Source organism: Melopsittacus undulatus, chromosome 12, assembly GCF_012275295.1.
Source record: "Melopsittacus undulatus isolate bMelUnd1 chromosome 12, bMelUnd1.mat.Z, whole genome shotgun sequence".
Taxonomy (NCBI): Eukaryota; Metazoa; Chordata; class Aves; order Psittaciformes; family Psittaculidae; genus Melopsittacus; species Melopsittacus undulatus.
The window spans coordinates 1,628,961-1,647,946 of NC_047538.1; the positions used below are offsets into that span (position 1 = coordinate 1,628,961).

Consider the following 18,986-nt stretch of genomic DNA (forward strand, 5'->3'; position numbering starts at 1 on the left):
CTTTTCTGGGCTCTTGAAGAACTCCACATAATGGAAATATATTCCCTTTTGTTTCTTGCAAACTGCTGCATCATTTCTTTACGTTGGCATGGCATACCCTATGATGCCATGCTAATGTTTCTTGTACTGGTTATTATATAAAACAAGAAGTTTGTGGTGAGATACAGTGACAGGATCTTCAGTGCTATCACTGGAGACTTTGCCAAACACTTACAGAAATTGGTGTTTTAAATAGCCCAGCTCAGAATTTTCTTTGCTTTCCATGGCAACAAATTCATCTGTTATGCAAATGTCATATTAACAGTCTCTGTGAATGCATTACTCCATTTCTTTTCTGCAAAATGGATATTTAATGATTGGTACAACCATTTCAATACGTATACACAGTTGGGTGTATCTGCAGCTGTCTTCAGGTGTTCTGAAATATCTTCTCAAGGCAAGATGTTACTGCAACTTTCATAATCTGGTTGGAAAATGCAGTGATTAAAATGCTACTGTTTGTATGGGAGGTGATGGTTAATGTGTAGCAATGTGTTTATATAACAGGCAGTTTGATATTAATAGAATTACTGTGAAGTTTCTCTTCCATGCTTATTTGGCTCCTCTTTTTCTGCTTCTACTGGGCAAGGTTGAAAGTGTCTTTTTAAGGAAGAGGAGACATGCTGGAAAAAACTACAGAAGAACCTTTGCTCACTTCATTTGCCTTTATTCTTGTCAAGCAGCCCTTTATCACCGCTGCTGTTTGTGATCTTCAAACAGAGGTAGTAGTACTGGCAATTGTGTTTCAAATTACAGTGAGGAAAACAGATTATCTAAAACAACAGGGCATGCAGTTTCTCTTCAGAGACCTCGTTGCCTTCTCCAGCTTTAAGTTATTCTCAGGAGTCAGAAGTTAAAGTTACATTGTGGTAGTTTTTGGACACTGAAACATCCCATGTCCCTTTCAGTGTTTCATTTGCTTGACAGTACCCAAGATTATATAGTTGCATGAACTACTTGTATCTGCTACTTTTGCAATGGTGTTGCAAGGAAAATGCTCCATCAATTCTTTATCATATAGACTGAGGAAACCAGGGTAATAACCACATTGAAATTTTGCCTTTTTCTGCAGGTTTTTGTACATCTTTGATAGCATTGTTGAAATAGGCCTTGTTGAAATTGGCCTCTTGATGATCCTGTGTGTAGCCATTCAGATTTGACATGCTCTTTTTAATCAGGCATTTCAAAATTTGATCTGTGCTTCCTGTAGCTTGAATTTCACCCTTAGAATTGCTGGAATCTCAATAAAAATGTGCTGCTTTGGTGTCTTTTTACAACATTTTAATTTCCGTTTTAGAAAGATTTCATCTTGAAGATGGAAAAGTCAGTTAATGTTGTCATCCTTGGTCTTGCTTTTGAATCAGAGGGATGGGTACCTTCCAACCGAGGGGAAGAATTCTGTTGGAGGATGTTAGAAAGGGTTTTATGTGTGCATGCAACACACATGTGTAGCCATACTGGAAAACATTACTTATACAGCATCTCTTACACTCACAACAGCATAAAAATAAAGGGTTTTTTATGCCTTGACTCCATACCAGTTCAGCCTGTGGAAAAAAACCTACCATCAAAGCTGTTCTTTGGCATCACTTGAGTATCTGAGCCTTGGGGTCTCGGAAAGCATCCTGGTGAGTTCTCTACTACTTTATCTTGCCAGTACAAGAGCATTTTTCCCCCAAAGCATTTGGTGGGCAGTGGGATCATGTTCTGTTTAATTTCCAGTTGGAAGCTTTGAGTTCAAAAGACATTCTCCCCCCCAGGTAATAACGTGTGTGTGTGTGCGTGTGTTCAGAAGTACACTTCAGAGTTTTTCAGCTCAGCTTGTTCTAGTCAAGTTTCAAAGCAATATGTAAATGCAAGTAGTTAAAAGGAATTTTGGTGTATTGTTGTATTAACAATAATATTATGTAGAAATATTGAAGGTTGATGTTATAACACCTCAGTAACTTTAACAAACTAGAATTGCTGAGGTTTTTTTTCAGGGGTGTAACCTTTTCAATCCCTACCCTAATATTTGCTAGCTTTGTGACTTGTCCCTGCTATTTTGTGACTTATCCCTGCTACTTTTACACTCATTTCGTCTCTCCAGTAATTTGCAGTGTGACACTTTGAACAATGGAGTGGATAAACTCACCTATCCTAAATCACTTTAAACTTTGGACAGCATTTTAAAAATGGATGAATTGTGAGATGGTGAATACTGAAAGTCAGATACTCTTTGCCACAGTAATGTGGTAGAGGTGTAAGTCTGCAGTGCTTAACTCTTCAAATGTGGATGTGGAACTATGCAATGAGCTTGTGTCTATTTTGACGTGTGGCTGTTGGCTTAGATCTGGAAATAAAATATTTGCATAACCTTGTGAATTTGAGGTTGTGTTTTCAACATATTTCTGTAATCTCCATGATAATGTGAATAATTCTCATATATATATATATATATATGTATGTATGTATGTATATCTCAGGCATGTCATTTGTACCAGCTTTCCTAAATGTTAGGAAAGAGTTCTTCAGTCCTCCCAGTGTCTGTAAGCAGCTCTTAACACACAGGTATGTTGCTATTTAGTCAGCTAAGTAGTTCATGATTTGGCTTTGCTGCCTGAGCAGGTGCTGGCAGATAGTAGGGGAGGTTTTGTAAACAGGATTTCACTCTGTGATGAACTGTAGCTAATTGGAGGACGAAAAAAAATACCCAAAATGAAGACACTTAAAAGCCATCAGGGGAAAACATGTTAAAGGAATAGCCTCGGACTTCACAGCTTCATGATGGACAACTTGAATTCAGTACGTTTTTTTTTGGTGCTTACTTTACTGTTTAATAATTTCCATTTATTAAATATGTAAGGTCTTTAACATTGATGTGCTGTAACATTCACAGTCAGACAAGATTCTAAGAAGTGACTGCAATGTGTTTCTGTGTTTTTTCATGCTCCTGCAGCCAACACAACTTGGGTTTAATTTTTTGGAGCCATTTATGCTGTTAATTTAATATGGCTTCTTTTGTGTGCAAAGGGCATTGATATTTTCTAGCCTGTTTTCCAGAACAAACAAGTAGTCAGATTTTTACAGATGCCTGAAGGTTTAAGGAATGTACTTGAAAAGCAGGACATCTACCAGCATTCTGGGTATGGAAACAGAGGAATTCTGGTACACAACAAGAGTTTCTCAAATTAAAAATCAAGCTGCATCAGTATTGTAGAGTTCATTAATCAGAATAATGTTGAAATGATTATGCTGTTGTCTTCTGCTGAATTTTCCGTAGGACTTCTTAGCTTGTATATAGGCTTATCCTTTATTTCATTCTCTTCAGTGCCAAAATACTATTCTAGAATGGGATTTATGCAAACTCTCACTAATTTCAACCAGTCCCAAAGGGATTTGACTATCAAGTTTATGTCATTACACTGTAATTTGCATCATGAAACCGTGTGAAGATCCTTGTTTGCCAGAATATAACAAGCAAATTTGTCCTGTTCCCTTTGGCCATACCCTTTCAAGGTGGCCACACTCAGCTGTGCCCTAAGAATGCATTTTAAGGGGTCTCTTCTGCACTGTTTTCCTGGAGGCTTGAGATTTGGGCAAGTGTCTGTGATGCTTTGAGACAGCACAGGTGGGGTATGAGGTAGATATGTTACTGGGCTGCAGTTAGTTGTTGGCTACAGATTTCAAAGAAATACTAGAAACTTAGAGCAATGATTCTTTTCCCTTAAACACAATCTTTTTGGGGAGGCCATTGTCTGTCAGACCTTTTGGAAGTGATGCAGAACTGCTTGAGGTCACGTGTGAGTGTCCTTGCGTTATGATTGTAACTGTGAACATAGGATCACAAGCTGGTTTGGCTTGGAAGGGACCTTAAAGTGCATGCATTTCCATCCCTTGCCATGGTCAGGGACACCTTCCACTAGAGCAGGCTGCTCCAAGCCCCATTCAATCTGGCCTTCAGCGCTGCCAGGGATGGGGCAGCCACAGCTTCTCTGAGCACCCTGTGCCAATGTCTCATGGTGCTGCACTTAATGGTTTTTAAAGATAATAGCATCTTGTATAGTTCAGCAGCATTTAATTATAGAATTCAGCTCCAAGTGTATAGAAACACTGTGTTTAACTTCTTCCCGCCTGTCGTCTGAGTATGCTTATCCCATCCCACCAGAAATAACTCTGGTTTCACAGTTCCTTTTTCATTAGTATTCTGGTTAAGAGCAAAAATACAAGCACAGCTAACTGTAGGTTGCTTTGAGGTCTTGTTTGATCAATAAAATAAAGTATGATCAAATAAATGTTATTCCTCTCTCTTGAATTCTTACTCTATTGTCATCTGAACTCCAGTAGTAAGTGGGACTTAATGATTATCTGGACATTGGCAATAGCATGAGATCACCCATGGCTGTTGCAGTGTTTGGGCTAAACGTTATACAGGTATTGTGAAGGTTTAGAGGCAGATAATGCTTGTGCTGACCTATCTGCAGCATAACTGAAAGGAAAGGGAGAAAAAGGACCATATTTTAAAAAGAAGTTGCAAGCCAAATTGATGCATTCCTCTTTCAATCTTTGTCACTGTAGACAAGTAGCTTTCCATCTGTTTCTTTCGCTCATTTTCCTTTGCATCTTTTCTTTTGCAATTCTTTTAATGCACGTGCACGTATATGAAGTTCTGCCCTTCATTTATTCTTTGTCATTGTTTCCATTTCACTTTCCCTGTGTTTCATTCCTGTATCTTTCTTGTTTAGACCAAGTGGAGGATCCAGCTGGCAGTAGCAGCCATGTAGGACCCTTCAGGAACCTGATGGTAAGTGCACGTGTGTACTTATACTCAGGCTTCCACCAGGTTCTGTATTCTGAGGCATTTTTCCTCTCCTGCAGGCTTCTGTTAGTGCTTGACATCTGAAACAGTAGGAGAATTAAGGGGCACACCTTCTTGGCTACTCCCTGTGATACCCTTTATATCAGAATAGTAGGTTCTGTTATTCGTTGAAAATCTGCAGGAAGAAAATTATACCAATGTTTCAGGTGTACATGGATGTTGGGAATTCATGCAAGAAAGTCTAGCAAAAACTATTAAACATCTTCAGAAGTTCCTGAACTCATGATCTGTGAAAGCTGGGAAAGTATATCAATGACTTACCACTTTACTATTACTCTGGTCTTAAATTCTCTTCCTGGGCATCTGCTTTTGAGCATTCAGGGCCATGAAGTGGACCCATCTGGGACAGTCATGTTTTGAGTACAGTGGATTCTTTTAACCTTTACAAGAATGCTGCAACCTATAAATGAGCAAGCTAAGGCTGGTCCAAGGAAAACATCAAAAATTGTTGGCTGTCTCTAGCTGATAACTGTCAGACACTTAACTGGCAAGTTTGCTTGCCCTTCTGAGTAAGGGCAGCTAGGTGCTAGATGAATCTTCAAATGCATTTATGCTTCAGGGTCAAGAACTTGAACCATCTCCAGCCATATGAGTGAGCAGGTTGCATCTTTGGTTTTTTGGAGTGTGGAAGGAGAACTTGCAAATGATCTTCTTTCCATAGTGTAAGGAAGTATGTGAGTTGAGTAACTCAGTTTTGCTTACATATCCTGCTATTCTAGTGATTTCCCAGATTATAATAGGATTTGAAGTACTGTAAATGTTACATTCTATAAATGGACAGTGCTTTGGAAAACCTGTGCCCACTTTAGTACCTATGAGTGGTTTTTGTTGTTGCTTTTATGTTCTTGACCTTGCTTTTTAAAGATCACAATTTATTTATAGTCCTGTTAGAACAAAGAATTGGGTCTGGATTTGAAGGCTTTAATGGTAACATGTCATTATGCTTAAATTCAATGCTCTTCTAGAATCAAATGTAGAATTGCCTTGTGACTTCATCTGCAATACTGTCTGTCATATGCTGCACAGTCTACTACAGCACTGTCTAACCATAGCTGAGTTTGGCACAGATGAGAGGGGCCTGTGAACCCATCTTTTCCTTCTTATTTCCACTCTCACTTGTAGAGATGAGAGAGAAATCTAGGATTTTGTATTTTAAGTCACTTGAGATACTGATACTGGTCTTGAAATGCTGAGCACTCTGTAGAAAAAAATGGCAGCTCTTAAAGGGTTCTAGCAATTGAATACGTTTTGTTAGGTTGGTCCTAAGGTGTATCGTGAGACATGTTTGATTCCCTCAGGATGTATTAAAGTTACATATTTGGATCTTTTACCTAGTTTTGGCAGGTTGGTCCTAAGGCGTGTTGTGAGATATGTTTTATTCCTTCAGGATATATTGAAATTGACACATTTGGATCTTTTACTTAGAAATGGAACTGTAGGTTGATTGTGTTACTGTACATTTGTCATGGTTTAAATCCAAGAGTGATTTCAGCTGACTTGGGCAAATATTTCTGGAAACTTGCTTGAAGTACTTCATACTCAGGCTTGGTACTAGCAGTTGTAGTTACAAACATTGGTGGTGCTGATACCAAGAAGCTCTGTTCAAGTTGGACATTCAGTAGGCTCTCACAGAAAGATGCTCTTCAATTCCTTATGCCCGTGTGAACACAAAAATCCATGCTGCATATTCTTACAGCTTGTAGGTGTTTGGTATAAAATACAACCAAATGTTGAATCATCAGATAAAACAGTATTGGTTCATTATGGGCTGTTTGGACAGAGGGATTGTTATAATATCTGAGGATATGATGAGATAATTGCTGGTTCACTTTAGGAAGGGTGTGTGTATTTTGCAAAGGTGACATAAATCCATTCTGTGACTATTGCCAGTTTCTCAGGCTAAAGGCCATTGAATTGAAATTAGGAAATTAACACAAGGGTAATTGCATACATGAAACGGAAACACAGCAGAATGTGGGGAGAGCCTCTGAAATCTGAGCTCCTTGAGAGGAAATCCAGATAATTACTTAGATAGAATAGAATGTTCAAATAAACCCAAGCATTTCCTTTTAAAGCTGACCTGTCTCTGATCTGTTCTGTTGGAGGGGTACATACTTGAACATTTTCAGTTTGAATAGAGGAACATTTTTTAAAAGGCATTTCAGTTTCTTGGCTCAAGATGTGAAAAAATATTTTCAAGGAAAAAAAGAGGAGGAACTTGTTGACAGGATTGTGGGTTGGAAGAATGTGCTTCTAAACAAGAAATGGGTTTGGGGCTGTGATGCACACTTCTGATTACAGGGAAGGGTCAGTGCGTTAAAGTAGCATTTTCAGTGTTAGAGAAGGAATTTGTATTAGAAGGAGGAATTTTGGCTTGCTGCTTCTGAGCAGTTCTCACTCTTAAGAGGTACGGTGTAGAAGTGTGAGGTTTCAGAAGGGGTGGATGTCTCAACTGCATTGATGTATGTAAAATAACCATTCTATATGGAGAATGTGATCTTTGCAGTGAATGAATTGGAAGACCTTAAAGCTTCATTTGTTACTGCAGTTCTTCCTATAATTTCTATATGATACAGGACTGAATTTTTAAGATTAATAGAAGAAATTAGCAGATGTAATGGTGTAGTGCATTGGTAAAAGAAGTTACAGTGTCTGTGCGTCTTGCGCCACTGATTAAGTCTTTGCATAATGCTATTCTCCCCATATCTTCCTTGCATTCAGCATACTGTGCAACTAATCCTACCTCTTAATTTTGCCAACAGAAAATGTTAGAAAATTTGTTTGTGTTGGTGGACATGATGAAATAGCTTCGTATTGTACTGTTACTGAGTTCTATCTGGTTTGATTTTATTGCCTATGCCTTTTTGGTCAAGTTTACTCTGCTTTATTTTTCTCATGATGTTATTACTTCATTGCTTTTATTACAGCTCTTCAAGTCATTATTCAGAATGTTCATACAAGCAGGGAAGCCTCCATGTGTTTCACTTCATCAGATCTTCCAATTAGCATTGTATGAACACATTTCACATTTTCCATATGCTTTTATGGATACAGTAATTCAGTAGCCATATGGAGGTATTGGGTAACAGTATGGTTTTAGCTGGTTAACTCTGGACAACATATTTTTGTTCTAGACTGTTCTTGCTTTGAAAGTGAGTAAAGTATTTCAGAGTCGTAGGGTTTTAGACATTCACTGTTGTCTTCTAATTTCTTCTGGGCTCTGGGGGTTTGTTTCTTTATCTGAATGTTGTCTTTTTTATTGATCCATCATTTGTATTCCTCAGGAAAATGGTGTTTCTACAGAAGTGTTATATTCCAGAGCTGGGGGGTTTAATTCTGCCATTCAAATATGAAAAGCAAATATTGTTAAGCAGGAATAATGAATGTTGGTCACCTCTTCTCCTCAGGAAAGAAGAAGACTCAGGAAGGTAAAAAGGGAAAGAAGGCAGTGGATACAAAACAGAAAAAGGCTGATTTGGATTCTACTGCTGCAGATATGAAGGACTCTAAAGAGGGTGAGTTCTTAAGTATTTTATTTTTTATCCTTCTAACTATCTTTTTGAACAGGGGGTGCTTTTTGTCCTGTTTAGTGTGTTAGCATGTTCTGTTAGCGTAGCAAAGTGAACATGTTTATATCATTTGCCCAAACTTTTTTATTAATAGGGAACTTTGGTATCAGAAGTATGTCATTAAGCATGCAGGACTGACAACAGGAAAACCAAATGTGCTGTAAAACTTAGACATAAATCCAGATTCCTTAGAACGGAAGAGTCTTTGGAGCTTAATTATAGAGTCAGTATTTATTGTTATTTAATGGAAATTGGTGTCATAATATTAACATTGTTTCTGCTATGTTAGAAGAAAAGGCAGAAGAAAGGTGTGAAGTACTTGGAAGCGTTTGGTAAAAATGTCTCATGCTTTTCTTTTCCTACTCCGTGTGTCAGGTCACAAAGAGGAAGATGAAGCACCTTCTGTTTCTGCTGTACTGTCCCTGGAACAAACAGCCGTAATTCAGGAAATGGTTAGTCAGGATGTACTTCCAAAGCTGATGATCCCCAGTCCTACCAGTGAACCACAAATAGTAACTGAAGAAAAACAAGGAGAAGCAATAAACTGTGCATCAGATGATTTTGATGATGAAGATGAGGAGGATGATGAAGAGGAGGAAGACGAAGAGGAGATGGAAGATACCAATATGTCTAAAGAAAATGCTGAAATGCCTTTGGTATGTGAAGAGAAGTTAGACTGCATGGAAGAGCAAAAGAGTACATCAGAAGAATCTCCAGAAAGCTCTCCAAAGAAAAAACTGGTTGTGAAAATTCCAAAAGCAAGAGGTGAGTCAAATGGGGACGTTCCAGAAACATTCATGTTTCCCTGTCAGCATTGTGAGAGGAAGTTTACAACAAAGCAAGGACTTGAACGCCACATGCACATCCATATATCTACTGTTAACCATGCTTTCAAGTGTCGATACTGTGGGAAAGCTTTTGGTACTCAAATTAACAGGCGAAGACATGAGCGACGCCATGAGGCAGGTCCAAAAAGGAAACCATTCTTAACACTAACATCCTCACAACACTTGGATAATGTTGCTGATAACCAGGTAATTGTGGATGATGGTCTTAAAGATGACCTGAATGTTTCCAGTCTTGTGCAAGACTCTCTTGTCTTGGATTCTGAGAAGGTTTCCCAAGAAATGTCAAACTCTGCTTTTGCTGAGGAAAATAAGGAGCCCAAAGAATTACATCCATGCAAATACTGCAAAAAGGTTTTTGGAACTCACACCAACATGCGGAGGCATCAGCGTAGGGTTCATGAGCGTCATCTTATTCCCAAAGGTGTCAGAAGAAAAGGATTCTTTACTGAAGAGCCACCGCTTCAAACAGAGCAGGCCCCGCCAGTCCAGAGCGTATATATAGCAAGTACAGAAATAGAAGAGGAAGGTGAAGTAGATGATGTCTATATTATGGATATTTCCAGCAATATCTCTGAAAATTTAAATTATTACATTGATGGTAAAATTCAGTCCAACAACAGCACTAGCAACTGTGATGTGATTCAGATGGAGTCCAACTCTGCAGAGCTGTATGGGCTAAATTGTATCATCAGTCCAGTCACAGTGGAAATTTCCCCAACTTTAAAGGTTACACAGACACATGTGAATGAACCTCCTAAGGATCCCTCTAGCAATGGGAGCAATGAATCCAAAAAGAGGAGAACTGCCAGCCCTCCTCTTGTACCAAAAATAAAAACTGAAATAAACCCAGAACCTATAACTCCTACTAGTTCCTTAAATCTTCCTCTCAGCATTTCAACAGAAAGCTTACCTTTTCAGAAAGAAAAAGGTGTTTATTTGTCATCAAAATTAAAACAGCTTCTTCAGACACAGGACAGTAAGAAGATAACTCCAACAGGAGACATCCCTAAACTAGGACCTTCTGTTACATCATCACCTATTTTGCCTTCAGTATCCAGTAGATTTAAAAGAAGGACCAGCTCCCCTCCCAGTTCTCCACAGCACAGTCCAGTACTTCGAGACTTTGTCAAATCAGGTGAGGGAAAAACTGTGTGGAATGATAATATTCGGGGTTCGAAAATGCCAAAGTTAGAAAGCCACAGCAACTCGCCTGCTTGGAGCTTGACTGGAAGGGAGGAGAAAGAGACTTTGAGCCCTCTTTGCTTTGAAGACTATAAAATATCAAAAGACTGGACAGGAGCTCCGACTTTTGGCGGTGTGTGCAACCAGCAGCCACTGGATTTATCTAGTGGTGTGAAACAAAGGTCTGATACCAAGAATAAGAATCAGGTTCCCTGGGAGTCTGTTTTAGATTTAAGTGTGCATAAGAAGCCTTGCAATGATGCTGAAATTAGAGAATATAAAGAAAATTCCATACAGCCAACCTGTAGTGGTGTAAAAAAGAAGAAACCAACCACTTGCATGTTACAGAAAGTTTTGCTGAATGAATATAATGGAACGGATGCAGCCACAGACAGCACACTCGGGGTAAACAGGAGTGTGAGTCCAAGCAAATCCCTGGAGCCTCAGGCAGAACCTGACATGGATCCCAGTCTGTCTGCATTGTCTTCTGTTGACACTCAGCCCCTTAGTTCTTCCGTTTCCCCGGTTCCACAGGCATCTGCTGTACCTTCCATGTGCCAGCTGCCTCCTTTGTTAATACCAACCAATCCTCCTTCCCCACCTCCCTGTCCACCCATGTTAACAGTTGCTACATCGCCTCCTCCCCTCCTTCCCACAATGCCCTTATCAATTCCAGAAGCCTCTGCCAGTGCCACTAACACTTCTTCTTGTCCATCGCCACTTTCTAACACTACTACCCAATCCCCGCTACCAGTTCTTTCACCTACAGTTTCTCCTTCTCCATCTCCTGTTCCTTCTGTTGAACCTCTTATTTCTGCTGCTTCACCTGGTCCTCCTACACTCTCTTCCTCATCTTCCTCCTCATCTTCCTCTTCTTTCTCCTCTTCTTCATCTTCATCATCTCCATCTCCACCCCCTCTTTCTGTAGTTTCTTCTGTTGTGTCCTCTGCTGATAATCTGGAAAATACTCTCCCAATAATAAAACAAGAAGAAGCTGAAACTGAACAGCAGAAAGCAAGAGAAGATCCTCATACTTCAGGCGAATCAGGAGTAGTGCAGGAAACATTTAACAAAAGCTTTGTGTGCAATGTCTGTGAATCACCTTTTCTTTCCATTAAAGACCTAACAAAGCATTTATCCATTCATGCTGAAGAATGGCCCTTCAAATGTGAATTCTGTGTACAGCTTTTTAGGGATAAAACAGACTTGTCAGAGCATCGCTTTCTGCTTCATGGAGTAGGAAATATCTTTGTTTGCTCGGTCTGTAAAAAGGAATTTGCTTTTTTGTGCAATTTGCAACAGCATCAGCGGGATCTCCATCCAGACAAAGAGTGCACACATCATGAGTTTGAAAGTGGAACTTTGAGACCCCAGAATTTTACTGACCCCAGTAAGGCAAATGTGGAGCACATTCAGAGCCTGTCAGAAGATTCTTTGGAACCTTCTAAAGAGGAGGAAGATGAAGATCTAAATGATTCCTCCGAAGAGCTTTATACTACTATAAAAATAATGGCTTCTGGAGTAAAATCTAAAGATCCAGATGTTCGTATGGGCCTCAATCAACACTACCCAAGCTTTAAACCACCTCCATTTCAGTATCACCATCGTAATCCTATGGGGATTGGAGTTACTGCAACGAACTTCACTACCCACAATATTCCGCAGACTTTTACTACTGCCATTCGATGCACAAAATGTGGGAAGAGTGTTGATAACATGCCTGAGTTACACAAACACATACTGGCCTGTGCATCTGCCAGTGATAAAAAGAGATACACACCTAAAAAGAATCCAGTACCGCTCAAACAGACGGTGCAGCCCAAGAATGGCATGTTGGTTATAGCTGGCCCTGGGAAGAACGCCTTTAGACGTATGGGTCAGCCTAAAAGACTTAATTTCAATGTTGAGATTAGCAAAATGTCCTCAAATAAACTCAAAATCAGTGCATTGAAAAAGAAAAACCAGCTTGTCCAGAAAGCTATTCTGCAAAAAAAGAAAGCTGCCCAGCAGAAGGCAGACTTGAAAACTCATCCGTCCGAGTCAGACCCTCACATCTGCCCCTACTGTAATAGAGAGTTTACTTACATTGGCAGTTTGAACAAGCACGCATCATTTAGCTGCCCCAAAAAACCCATCTCTCCCTCTTCTAAGAAGAATTCTTCCAAAAAGGGTGCAAGTCCTTCACCTGCAAGCAGTGAGAAAGGCAGTAACCAGCGCAGGCGGACAGCAGATGCAGAAATCAAAATGCAGGGCATGCAGCCTCACTTGGGCAAGACCAGAGCGCGGACCTCAGGACCTGCCCAACTCCAGCTTCCTTCTGCATCCTTCAAATCAAAGCAAAATGTTAAATTTATACCTTCCATTCGCTCTAAAAAGCCAAATTCATCATCGTCACTGAGGAACTCTAGTCCTGTGAGAGTGTCCCGAATGTCCCACATTGATGGGAAAAAGACTAAGGGAGTCGGTAAGAACAGTTCTTCTGGAATCTCAAGCAAAGCCTCCCGGAAATTGCACGTCAGAATACAGAGGAATAACAAAGCTGTTTTGTCAAGTAAGTCTGCTGTGGCAAGTAAGAAAAAGGCGGACAGATTCATGGTGAAAGCTAGGGAGAGGATTGGAGGACCTATTACACGAAGCCTACAGCAGGCAGCAAATGCAGAGGCAGCAGAAAACAAAAGAGATGAAAGTGCAAAGCAAGAACTGAAAGATTTCAGGTAAGCATTTAATTTGAAGTTGAAACGACACAGGAACACATTGCTTGCTGGTTTGCCATAATTTGTGGTCTTTTTTTTTTTGAGTTTCTCATACTTAAATAAAACAGAAAGTTGTTTCCTAAACCATGGTTAAGTAGCTGTAATGCTGAGGTATGATGTACATACTGGATGCATTCTTTCATGTTGTCATGAAACAATACATAGTTTGTATGGAGAATATCTTTAATTATCAACTGAATTGAAAACTCTGGAAAAAAAAATGTCAGTACCTGAGTGCAAATAAACTGATGTCATTAAACTTAATGGTATGGGAGACACTGAGCTTGTATTTGATACCTGGCATATATGGGGGCCTAAAATCTTTCTAGATTTAGTTTATGGTGGTTGGCTAAGCTAAAAATAATTATTGCATTTTTTGCTCACTAAAATTACTTGCATTGTTGGTCTTGAATAAAAGCATTCTCTGTATATCTTTTTAAAAACCAAACCATGACCAAATACTTCAAAGATGTATGTGCATATTGAGTCAGATCAGTGAATACTTAATAGAAGGGAAGTAGATGTGTAAGAAAACTTACATGAACATGTAAATTTGTTAGAAGTTTCATGCTCTTATGTTGCAGTATAAACAAATTTTATAATGAAAGTTCTATTTCTTTTTGAGAAGAACCATTTTAATCACAAGGAAGCGTAATACTTCAATAAATAAACTCTTAATCTACATGCCTGAGTCCCGACTTACATCTTCATGTAGTCTCTCAAATCAATAGGGTGCTTTCCAAGCTGTAACTGCTAGTAGCATGCTCCTGGCCTGCTGGAGTTGAATAGAGGTGTGTGATTTGCCCAGTAACCTCCACAAAACTCACTGGTAGTTAGGAGTTCTTTTGGTTTTGGTAATGGCAGTGTGTGGCTGTGTTTAACACTAGAGTTATGGCTGAAGGTAGTATTCTTTTAATCAAAGTAATTGACAGCGGAGGAACTGGCAGCCTCCTTCAGAACAAGGAGAATTTATCAAGTGTCAGAATCCAACCTTTGCAGCTTGTGTGTCTTACGGTGAAGACCTAGGTGAAGATATTGAGGAAATGCTTTGTAAAGTAAAGGTTCAATATAACAGAATTGTTTCAAAGCGCTAAAGGGGAGCTTGACTTAAAATAGTCAATACCCTAATTAGGGCGTGTTGAAAGAGCAAAATGTTACTGGAATTTGGAGACTAATGGGCTAAAAAAAATGCCTTTAAGGAACAAGAAACATCTACCAGGCCTGTTCTCTTGGGATGTAAACATCTCTGTTACTTAATTCTCATCAGCTGCTCCTTTAGTGTTGTGTGAACCTCTATTTTACGTGGTGCCAAAACAGACCAGTAGAATTTGTGGCTAAAATGACACATCTTTCCATCTAAATCATTTGGCCTTGGGCAGAATAATGGAGTACTTGGAAATCAGTTCATATGGAAAGTGCTCACTAGTATTTGGGGTAAATCACAGTTGACCTGGGTTAAGATTTCCTTGACTCTCTCAAATGTTAGTTTACTTTGGCAGCTTACAGCCTTGATTGGTTTAATGAATAGTTAATGCTAGTAGAATTCTTGCATTTTGTTTCTGCAGTAAATAATGTTCATAGATCTAGATTGTGTAGTCAACTTTGGTTTTCTATCAGGTATATAGTATGAAGAACTTTTTTGCCTTCATACACTATTGTCAGCACAGGCTTTGATTCTGCTCTGTGTAGGCACTGTATTTTTGTTTTCTTCCAGGAAATCTTAATTCTTCAACTTTTTTTCATGTAATATTTGTCTCCAGATGTGTTTTCCACCTTTTGGTTTCTCTGTGTAAACATACTCCGTTCACAAAGAGTTTGTTTTGTCATTTATCTTCAGTTTTTTTGTCTTTTATTTTCTAGGAATCTCCTGTAAAAACAAAACAAAATCCCTTAATGACATGGTAGAGCTGTTGCATGCTCAACTTAGGATAAGCACTACGCCAATGGATGTGAAATCCACCAAGCTTGCGAAACCAGCTGAAGCTGACTCACAATCGTAAAATTGCCTTCAGGCTTCTTGCTAATAGTCAGGGTCAGGCTTAGGTTGTCTTACTCCGTGCCTGACACACATGGCTGGGCTCCGGGATGATTCAGTTAGAAGGGTACTATTAAAAATAAAACCCATGTGAAACCACCAAAAAAAATAGTGGGATTAACTAAACCAAATCTACCTTTGTGTTTGCGTAGATCCTGGAGTTGTCTGTACCTTCATGAGTGGCATGCAGGCAGGTCAGTGGTGTATTTGGCAAAGCAGGATCCTTGATTTTGTTGATAAGTCAGTGTAGATTCAGGGACAACAGATGTTGCTGCACTCAAAGTATTTTTGTCATGTATTTAGTCTCTTTCGTCTAACTGAATCAGTAGAGGCCAACCTAGCATCACAAAATCTACTTCCCACCTCCTCCTCTTTGCTTTCTGAGTCTTTTAGATATCCAGTATACAATGGGGGGAAAGCCTGATTTGGCTGTTTTATGGATTTTTTCCAAATTCCTATTTATACATGCAAATGAAACTTTATATAGCAATGAAATACTGATATCAATTTCTAAATACCATATATATAATGAATGCATTGTATCTTTTTATCGATAAGAAGGCTATAGACCAGGACTACATACCTGTATATTTTGAAAGTTAAATATATAATTACTCAGAAAGGTTGTACACCTCTATCTAATAACTTAAGACAACAAATTAGTTTGTTGTTGATAACAGCTTTTTGTGGAAATGCTGTTTCTCATGTATTCATACAGCTTTCAAGATTAATGACAGAATGGATGGAAAAGTGACTCGTTTCTTTACACAGACACCCCTTTTATTTTTTGTTCTTGACTTAAAAAGTAATCTACCTCTTAAAATTTGTAGTTTAATACTTTGTTTGGTGAATTTGTGCCACTTTAACTTTCACTTTCACTATCATTCCCATTTTGTTACATTTCTGTTATGGGGACTTTATGTTGAAATACTGTATAAAAGCATTTGTAGCAAGTTGAAAAAAAATAAAATATTTAAAATTATTTAAATTGTTTTGGACACTTCAATTGTACTATATGTGATTTACATTTTACATCAATTTCAGTTTGTTTTCCTTTTGGGTTGTTAATCTTGGAGCATGTTCCTGTATGAAAGTTTGCTGTTAGTTATATTGTTTCTTTTATTGGAGAGTGATATAAAGACTATTCTAATGAAAACATTAAAAATTACAACTTGACGTAAAAGTGGGGTTGTCATTGCTTTTGAACATTGTGGCCTTGCTGAAGGTACTGTAAATGCAGGTAAGCAACTGAAGGGGGATTTTCTCCTCCAGCACAATGCATCAAGTGAGTTGCAGATGTATGTAAGTCTTGGTGGTGTTGCAAGCACTTAATGACCAACTAGATGGAGCTATCCTGACACATTTTTATATAACTGTAACCAATAAAGTCAACTTTTTACAAACTTGTGAGAAACTTGCCTTTTGTATGGAAATGATATGGACCAGGAGCAAAGCAGCAGTGTACATCTAGAAGGAATTAAGAGTGCTTGCATTCCTTAGTGGTCTACACCCACGTCACTGGAGCAACTTTGTAGCAGTTTGACACTTGATTTAGGCCTGGATTCTTACGTTTAATTGAGGACACAATAAATTTGTATTAGCTAAAATGACACACTTTAACTTTTTTTTTGTACTGTACTGTTCTATTTGATGTGCTTTAAATGTGTGAAATAGTTTCATTTATAAGGTACATGTGAAGAGTTTTGGTTCTGAGAGTTTTCGATTGTTGTATTCCATCACCAAGATGTACATTCTGCCTCCTGCAGTGGAGCTGGAAGCATCTGTGTCCATATTAGTGTGGCAGTTAGATGGAATAATATAGTATCATTAACTATAGTATCATTAACACCATCAGTATTACAGTAGCCAATTTCTTAATATATTCATTACTAATCCAGTAGTAAATTAATATTTTATGCAGTTGTCTGTTCAAATTAGTACTTCTGTTTGAGTAAGATTCTTTGGCAAGAACTCCTTTGTTATTTTCTGATGTGACATGTCATTCCTTGAGCACATTATCCTCTCCAGAGCCAAATCTTCCTTGAATTTTAGCAAAAGGAAAATTCGGGTACAATGAGACAAGAGTTCTAACTTTTTTCCCTGAATGTTTTTGCAGGCACATCTCTGTTGGGATACACTGCTGTTTGGTAACTGCACTGTGATGGAAAAGATGCATTCTAGCCTAGCTCACAGTAGTGTTTATGTGGTAGGACAGCCACAGTAAAGGGTTTTTATATTGATTAAGTTTTGCTGTATTTGCTTAAGTGAAAACATTTTGTATACCCATAGTTGTATTTGGATAGATAGAATTAGGAAACATAAAAAGGTAAAAGCTCTTCCATAGTTTTGAAGTTGCTGAGGATGGGGCCTAAACTTCCCCTTACCTGCTTGTTACCACATCTTTCATCTCTCTTGCTGACAAGTGAAATACTAGTTGGTGTTTGATCTTGCTGCAGTGTTGGTGTGTTGATCACCATGTAAGGGTTTATTAGAGATGTCTAGCAGTGAACTGATCCTAAATAAACCCATTTCCATCCTTCATTCCTTAATATGATGGCAGAGGTTTGTTGCCATTGTCTGTGTTGTTTCTATGCTGTGATATTAAATCCTGTGGTGACCCAAGGATGCTACTACACATGGATGTTCACATGTGGTTGTACATGCCAGTTCTCAAGAGGAGAGCTGTATGATGGACATATCTATTCCAAAGTGAGAGCTAATAATCAGGGAAGAAGTTTCAATCCTAAATAGGCACCTCATCGTGGATGGGAAATTTAGAACTTTATAGTTACTGTTGTATCTCATCTACGTAGTTGAATTTTTGTGGCCTGTGTAACAGCCTCTTTATGATCTGAATGCAACAATAAAGCTGTAACGATGCACACGAAGTGCTGACGTTGCTTGAAGTGCATCCAAACAGGCACTGAAAGCAATTAAACTTGTTCACAAGACTGACATGCTGCTGGTGACCAACTGTCAGTTTAATAAAAAGAGTAATGCTGCAGTGTATGTGGAGATGGGAGATGTATCACATTGTGATTACTCATTAGCCAGCTTACTAGAAGGAGTTAAAACCAGCTCATATCAGAGAATGTCTTGAATGTGGTATATGACACCCTGCCTACAGTGTTTCCTGCCTTGGTCTGCAAGCTCCTCACCCTTCCTTTGTGTAAGATACCTGTAGTGTATTTCTGATCCTGTGTTTTGTCCTGGCAATTTGATGTGTGAGTTTTCCATTTCAAGTGCAGAAATGAATAGTATTCCTCTTACTGAAGTTTGGGACTTCATCCCCAAAATTATGGGGCCAGTTCCAGCTTTTTCTGGAGTCAAGTTCAGCTGAGTTGCAAGTGCTAACCTGTGACAAACAGCTTGTGAATTACCTAAAAAATATAACTTGGAAGACCTCACATACTAATTCTAGCTTTTATTTACTGCATGTGTGATCTGAATGAGTCATATGATGTTCTGTTCCTGCTGAAAATGAGCTAAAGGATAGATTCTGAGCACCAAGTGCATGCTGTCCTGGATCTGAGCTTTGTGGTGAGTTGTGAAAAAGAGGTAAACTTCTACAGCAGCTATTTTGTTAAACTGGTAAAGAACTAGAAAGAAACTCTTGGGACTAGCTTGAAATTTCATAGTAACTGAAGATACTTTGATACCAATACAGAGCAAAGCTGATTTGGGGTTACCCTTATGCAGTAT

General features: G+C 38.8%; 1 protein-coding gene across 1 annotated transcript in view; it reads left to right on the top strand.

Moving 5' to 3' along the window:
* The window catches only part of PRDM2 (PR/SET domain 2), a 55,844-nt gene extending 39,157 nt beyond the window's left edge, over positions 1-16,687 (top strand). The window contains exons 7-9 of the mRNA XM_013130834.3: positions 8,305-8,412; positions 8,842-13,210; positions 15,110-16,687. Of these exons, the coding sequence (XP_012986288.3) occupies positions 8,305-8,412; positions 8,842-13,210; positions 15,110-15,122 (4,490 nt within the window). The 3' untranslated portion in view covers positions 15,123-16,687. The remainder of the gene's footprint in view (positions 1-8,304; positions 8,413-8,841; positions 13,211-15,109) is intronic.
* Positions 16,688-18,986: the final 2,299 nt, after the last annotated feature.